Source organism: Triticum dicoccoides, chromosome 6B (assembly GCF_002162155.2).
Source record: "Triticum dicoccoides isolate Atlit2015 ecotype Zavitan chromosome 6B, WEW_v2.0, whole genome shotgun sequence".
NCBI lineage: Eukaryota > Viridiplantae > Streptophyta > Magnoliopsida > Poales > Poaceae > Triticum > Triticum dicoccoides.
The window spans coordinates 707,218,125-707,225,006 of NC_041391.1; the positions used below are offsets into that span (position 1 = coordinate 707,218,125).

At 47.8% G+C, this 6,882-nt stretch overlaps 2 protein-coding genes across 2 annotated transcripts in view; both read left to right on the forward strand.

Moving 5' to 3' along the window:
• The window catches only part of LOC119321584 (protein BTR1-like), a 25,348-nt gene extending 20,848 nt beyond the window's left edge, over window positions 1–4,500 (forward strand). The window contains exons 2-9 of the mRNA XM_037595205.1: window positions 5–83; window positions 1,170–1,408; window positions 1,495–1,595; window positions 1,995–2,188; window positions 2,496–2,641; window positions 3,408–3,533; window positions 3,944–4,005; window positions 4,089–4,500. Coding sequence (XP_037451102.1) covers window positions 5–83; window positions 1,170–1,408; window positions 1,495–1,595; window positions 1,995–2,188; window positions 2,496–2,641; window positions 3,408–3,533; window positions 3,944–4,005; window positions 4,089–4,176 — 1,035 coding nt within the window. The 3' untranslated portion in view covers window positions 4,177–4,500. The remainder of the gene's footprint in view (window positions 1–4; window positions 84–1,169; window positions 1,409–1,494; window positions 1,596–1,994; window positions 2,189–2,495; window positions 2,642–3,407; window positions 3,534–3,943; window positions 4,006–4,088) is intronic.
• Window positions 4,501–5,067: 567 nt separating this feature from the next.
• Window positions 5,068–6,382, forward strand: LOC119325028 (resuscitation-promoting factor RpfA-like). The gene is made up of 3 exons (XM_037598783.1): window positions 5,068–5,223; window positions 5,326–5,601; window positions 5,808–6,382. Exons 1-3 carry the CDS (start codon window positions 5,080–5,082, stop codon window positions 6,129–6,131), a joined length of 744 nt encoding a protein of 247 aa, XP_037454680.1. The 5' UTR covers window positions 5,068–5,079; the 3' UTR covers window positions 6,132–6,382.
• Window positions 6,383–6,882: the final 500 nt, after the last annotated feature.

Below are 6,882 nucleotides of genomic sequence, written 5' to 3' on the forward strand. Positions count from 1 at the left end.
CAAGCGCGCGCCCCGCTCCTCCCCGCCGCCGCCGCCCCCTCAGGACCGCCACGACGCCGACCACGACGCCGCCGACCCCGAAGGTATCCTCTCTGCGAGCTGAGCTCTAGGTTCTGTTGCGTACGAGCGTGGCCACCGCGGCCGCGCGCGCGGATCCGCGAGATCCGGGCCCCGGCGCCCCGCCGCGGGCCCGAGATCTGCCCCCCGCGCGCGGCCGGCCGCTGTGGCGGCGCCGGATTTGTGGTGGCCGGTTCCATGGCAGCGGGCGCTCACAACTGACCAAGGATCATTCATGCTTAGCCCCTTCGTTTTGCACCTCACGTGCTGCTGCGCCCGGTTGACCTCGCTGCAGTGCACGGGGGGATGGTTTAGTAATTCAGTGGGCGGTTTGGTTAATGTGCTCTGGTTCGTTCGCTCGCTGATTCGGTGGTATTCCTTGCGCTCAAGTAGAGTTTAGTACACTTCGGCATGATTTATTTCTAAACATGACATTCGTGGGCGGATGATTTTGCTCGTCACTTCGTACTTCAGTTTGTTCCAGCTGTTGGCACGGTGAAAGTGTTAGTGTTTTAGGAAGTGCAGGCAGCAAAACACGTCTAGTGATCAAAACCTACTAAATTATGCTGGGCCTTACCATGCTGGTATTGCTATGTTTATTACATTGCCTAAAAAAATGCTATGTTTATTACAATGCATCATTAGTTGCTCTTTCTGCTTGACTTCAAAGCATTTTAGAGTAGACGACTATTAACGTAATTCTCGACTTGGAACTCGTAGCGGGATGCTTACTGCCATTCACCTTTCTAGCGCAACAATTCTTAATTTAATGGTCAACTGTATCAGAACGCAAAGTAGGTGTGTGGCTGGAGTTGCTTGCTATTTTTTCGCTTCTTACTGAAATTTGTTATAATTCTTGGCACGATGAACTACTCAGCTGTCCTAGGAACGACATGGAACATATCCTTTTGTACTGAAAATCTTCTAAATTTGCTTGCGGGCTTCTTTGGACGTTAGGTGCAATCACTAAATTATAACCTATATATGATACAATTGCTATGTTATCTGTCGGTTGCTTCTGTATGATTGAACTTGTAATATCATGGTTATCGCTATTGCCATTCACCTTTCTTGCATGTAATTCTGAATCTCAAGTTGATTTGTCTCCTCAGATGACAAGGAGAAGCCAACGCATTTGAGGTTTCTGGTGTCTAATACAGCAGCAGGATGTATTATTGGCAAGGGTGGTTCAACTATTAATGACTTCCAATCTCAGTCTGGGGCTCGTATTCAATTATCGCGCAGCCATGAGTTTTTCCCTGGTACAAATGACAGAATCATCATGGTCTCTGGACTGTTTGACGAAGTAGTTAAGGCCATGGAGTTGGTTCTTGAGAAACTCTTATCAGAGGTAAATCTATTTGTTTTGCAAACGGTCATGTCTGTAGGACCATGCTGCCATTGCTTGATAGCTGATATTCTCCTGTTATTTTCCAGGGGGAAGAATCTAATGAAGCTGAAGCTAGGCCTAAATTTAGACTTGTAGTTCCTAACAGCTCATGTGGTGGAATTATTGGTAAAGGAGGAGCAACAATCAAGTATGCCTAATCAATAAACCTGTTCTAATCTCTGATACTGTCATTAAGTTTCACCCCCACTATGATACTCCTTCCGTTCGGAATTACTTGTCGTAGAAATGGACGTATCTAGATGTATTTTAGTTCTAGATACATCCATTTCCGAGACAAGTAATTCCGAACGGAGGGAGTACTTTCTTAATTTCAATGTTGGTGTAATGTTATTGTTATTGAGAAAACTGATTTAGTATATGTGAACCGATGCATGATAATAGGAACTGTATGGTCCTTCTCTTGATAATACTCATGTGCCTGGTCTGATTGGACTTCTATCACATGCTTCATCGTTGTTCTTGTATTTACTTTATTTTAGTTTCTGTTGCCTGGAATGTTGAGATTTGGTGTTCCCTCTCTCTTCAGGTCATTTATTGAAGATTCACATGCTGGAATCAAGATTTCACCACAGGACAACAACTTTGTTGGTTTGCATGATAGGCTTGTTACTATCACAGGACCCTTAAACAGTCAGATGCGAGCTATACATTTGATATTAAGCAAGTTGTCTGAGGATGTTCACTACCCACCTAATTTGAGTTCCCCATTTCCATATGCAGGTAAATCCTAGAATTTTCACCGCTTTCTAGTTCTAATGTTACCACTCTGCTTCATGCTTTGCTTGAATGGATGCCTTCTCATAATACCTTTCTTGCTTGAAGAATACATGTTCTGCATTTATCATGCTTCTCTAAAAATAAGTCATAACACCATTTAAAAAAAAAGTCACAGCTGAGAATGCTGGGATATATTTGCATGTGCAGCTAGACATTCTCTTTGCATTCATGATATTTATAGATGGATTCACCTTTCAGATACGGCATAACCATTTTCTCTTACTCATTTCCTTCACTTCAAAATATCCAGGCCTTGGTTTCCCTAGTTACCCTGCCGCTGTTCCTGTTGGCTATATGATTCCACAGGTGCCATATAATAATGCTGTGAACTATGGACCTAATGGGTATCCTGGTGGTGGTGGTGGTGGTGGTGGTGGAAGGTACCAAAACAACAAGGTTCGTGTTTGCTGTCCTGCATGGTGTACACCTTTTTTGTAAACACCTAGTCCATCTGTGTTGATAATGATCTACCATGTGTTCTCTTTTTGTTGTGCGCCTGAGGAGAGATGTTGGAGTCGCGTGATATCACTGATATGTATGATATGCTTTCTAGTAGAACCTCATTAGGAAGTGCGTAGAACATTTTTCCTATCCAAGTCTTTGAACTGCAAGAAGGCAAAATTTGATCTCATGAATTTATTATGGTTATGTCCTGATAGCTTCTGTTGGCAGTACTAATATTAGGTAGTCCATAAAAACTAAAACGGTATATCACACTTCCAGATACCTGACAGTTTTTTTGTGAACGCTATTTTGTTACTCAGCGCACTGGAAATAAAATGTGTATTACACTAGGCATTTGTTTTTGGAGAAAGAGATATGCGTGAATGTGTATTACACTAGGCATTTGTTTTTGGAGAAAGAGATATGCGTAAATGTGTATTACACTTAGCATTTGTTTTTGGAGAAAGAGAGATGTGTATGTTGGAACTTCTGATTGATGTTGTGTGCGCTAACTCCTTGATGTTAGATTTAATGTGCCCAGTTTTCTTGCATTCTAATGCTTTCAGGCTATATTCTCTATGCATATATTTTATAATTTTGTAGAACTGTTTTTGCTGAGGCAGCACCTTCTTTTTTGCTTTGTTTTTTGGGTAGTAGTGTTAACCTCATATATGTTTTCAATTTGTTCTAACCATTGTTTTCTGTTGAAACTTTTCAGCCTGGTACACCTGTTAGATCACCTGCTAATAATGATGCCCAAGAATCGCACACCATAGGTGTTGCTGACGAACACATCGGTGCAGTTGTAGGGCGTGCAGGAAGGAACATAACAGAGATCATTCAGGTATCTTCTTACACCGTGTGAAACTGAACCTCATTAGTGTTGTTTTACTGCACATGGTCAAACATGTGTGCTCATTGTATAGATAGGCGAGGCTTCTGCATCATATTACTTACTCCGTTCTATAATGTAATGCATATTGATTTTTTCCTGCAGCAATCTTGTTAAGATGTATCACCCTGCATTAGTGTGGTAATAGTGCCCGTTTGGTCATATAGTTTCCCTGCAGCAGATAAATAGTTAAGAACATTGGAGCATGTTGTCTGCCCTCATTTGGGTTCAGAAAACATACTACTCTTTCATACTTGTGTGATTTATATGGCAAATCCGCATAAACCTATCGCTGCCTTGTATGGTGTGATCGCACCATGTTTAAGGGAAACCAAACTCATGTAATTTTGTTTCGACTGCAGGCTAGTGGTGCCAGGATTAAGATATCAGATAGGGGCGATTTCATACCTGGCACATCTGACAGGTAACAACATTACGCCGCCATGCTTGGCCCTGTGATCACCTCTCGGCCACTGAAGCTTATAATTTCCACTCTCGCTGGTGCAGGAAAGTGACGATAACGGGAACATCAGAGGCCATCCAGGCGGCCGAGGCGATGATCATGCAGAGGGTGACAGCCAGTCAGGAGAGGTGATGACGAATCCGATCTCCTGGGAGGTGGAATGAGAGAATTTGTTTTGTCTCCCTAGCTTTAGTGAGCTTGAGAAAAATTTGAAGACGGTTGCTGTTATTTATTCCGTCCGGTCCGGTTGTGCTAGTAACTAGTCGAAATTCGCCGTGTTTTTTCCCGCCAGCCCGCAATAGAATCATCATCATACTTTATGTCAACAGATTTGAGAGTCTCCATAACACAAAAAACAAACGCTGCCTCTTTTGGGGACGCAGAGGTTGTTGCTAGGATGATCTGATCTGCTCTGCTCTGCTTGTTTTGGTAAATTGGAAGGCTCGTTTCATCTTATTCAACCTAGCTTTAGTGCTAGTATCTGCAAAGGGTGTACGTGTGTCCGTTCATAGGGGTGAGTGTTTCATCTTATTCAACCTAGCTTTAGTGCTAGTATCTGCAAAGGGTGTGCGTGTGTCCGTTCATAGGGGTGAGTGTATGCGCGTGTATATGAGCGCTTGCGTCTGTACTGTATTTAAAAACAAAAGATGGCAAAAAACACAGAAATAGAAAGTCATACGAGTAGTTACGATGGTACCTCTACACGAATTCCAGAGGGTTTTGTTTATTTGAATTTGAGTAAAAAGTATAGTGTAATGAATCTTACAGAAAACTCCTATTCGATTAATCAAACAACAACTATACAAGAGAAAAATTAAAAGAGGCCATGTAAAATTCTTATGAAACTCCTTTCAATAAAAGAGGCCATGTGTTCCTCGGCCAATGCTGGCTTAAAGCAAGCAACTGTGACTGACGTGTGGGGCCGATAAATACCCGCACCCGACCCGGGTCGAACCCAGTCCAGTTGATAGAGACCAGCCCAGGTTCTGGAACCCACACCATTCCGTCGGTTCCGAGCAGAGCCAGAGCCCAGGCATGGCCAAGCCTCAGGGCGGCGCCGTCAGCACCCCGCGCCCCCGCTCCTCCTCCGGCGCCAAGGCCGCCGCCGCCGCCACCACCCCGGCCAACCGCAGCTCCGTGGGCTCCTCCTCGTCCGCGCCCCCCGCCCCCCTCGCCAAGGTAACCTAACCTCCTGCACCGCCTCCCTCCCTCCCTCCCTCAACCACCCGCGCCGCGCGCCTGATCGATGGCCTCCTCGGGCCTCTCCCCGCTGCTCACCAGGAGGCAGGCAAGCTCCTCACCTACGACGACGACGACGCCGCCTCCGCCGTGCAGCAGCAGCCCGACCCCGCGCTGCCCGAGGGCCTCGCCGTCGCCGACCTCGCGCCGCCGCTCGACCTCCCCGACCCCGCGCTGCCCGAGGGCCTCGCCGCCGCCGACCTCGCGCCGCCGCTCGACCTCCCCGACCCCGACGACGCCGCCTCCTCCTCCTCCACCGTCGTCCCCGCCCCTCCCCGCGACGCGGTCCCCGCCCCCGACCGCTCCGCCCTCGCCCAGGTGCGTACCGCTCCCCGGCCGATTACGGTTCACTGTCGGCTGAAATTCAGTCCGCGCCGCGGTTTTGGGCTCCGATTCGTCTGATCTCGAGCGCTCTCGGTCTCGTGGGGCTCGTCGGTCCTGAAGTCCATTTAATTTGAATTTGAGTTCGACACGTTTGTGTAACTTGTTTCGTGAGATTCGTATTCCTCCTCCTCGTCTTGCAGGTCGCACGTCCCGCCGACGCCAACGACACTGACGCCGACGCCGAGGGCTACACCGTCCTCAGGGAGCTGGAGGTGGTCCTGGCCGAGCTGCGCGGGGCCAGCGGTCTGAGCGCGCGCTCGAGGCGCCTCCTGGCCGCGCTCGCCGAGGCCGCGGCGGACGAGCTCGACGTTCTCCGCACCCGCCGCGCGGCCTTCTGGAGGAAGCTGCGCGTCGGGGTCCTCGCCGCGACGGTCTTCTCCGTGGCCGCCATGGACGCCGTCCTCCTCGCCGCGCTCCTGGGCGGCCCCCGCGGCAGCGGCAGCCACGCGCTGCCCCCCACCTGATCGCGCTGCTTCGCCGGTGCCGCCGGCTGCCTCCTGTTTTTATCCTCATCGATCAGTAGCTTGTTAATTAGCCTTGCTGCACTAGTAAGTTACGTCGTGGTGATTAATTAATTGCTGCACTTAGTAGTAGCGTCGGTCTTATGAAAATACCATAATTAAAATAGCGGGCTACGGCAAATAACGGCGACCGTCAAAGTTCAGATGTCTATCGGATCTGTGTTGGGTTTGGCTCAGTGTATCTCTTGAAGGTAGAAGACACACTTGTCTAAATTCAGATGCAAACCCATAATGGGCACCACAGATGACACACATTACCACCATTAGGCATTATTCATGTTGATAAAAATGATAAGTCCCCGCAATTTTTTTTAAATGACAAGTCGATAGCACTGGTGCATTGGCAAATATGCAGGACATTGCACAAAAAATATCATGGCGACTTACAATATCAGGTTCGCACGAGGTGGTACGTGTAGACCATAAAGTTCAGTGGGGTGCCGAAATTATTTAATCATAATGTAAAATATTCCCTTTGGTGCTTCCAAATTCCCTTTTTTCGAAGATAAATGCAAATCTTCTTTACTGATTCACCCACCCTATCTTCTCCATAGCGCCCATTCTGCATTGTTGTTAGCGACCGAGGCCCCCCTCCCCCCTCCCCCGTCAACTTCATAACTCATGATGGGAGCAACAGTAGTAGCGCCAGTTGAACAACACTGGCGGCCATTGATACCCTCCATAGGCCAACGGT

Excerpts from the sequence above, each read along its gene's own strand:
- LOC119325028 (XM_037598783.1), top strand. The coding sequence starts at position 5,080 with ATGGCCAAGCCTCAGGGCGGCGCCGTCAGCACCCCGCGCCCCCGCTCC. Across the intron at positions 5,224-5,325 it reads CCCCCGCCCCCCTCGCCAAG|GAGGCAGGCAAGCTCCTCAC; the intron begins GTAACCTAACCT and ends GCTGCTCACCAG. Across the intron at positions 5,602-5,807 it reads ACCGCTCCGCCCTCGCCCAG|GTCGCACGTCCCGCCGACGC; the intron begins GTGCGTACCGCT and ends CTCGTCTTGCAG.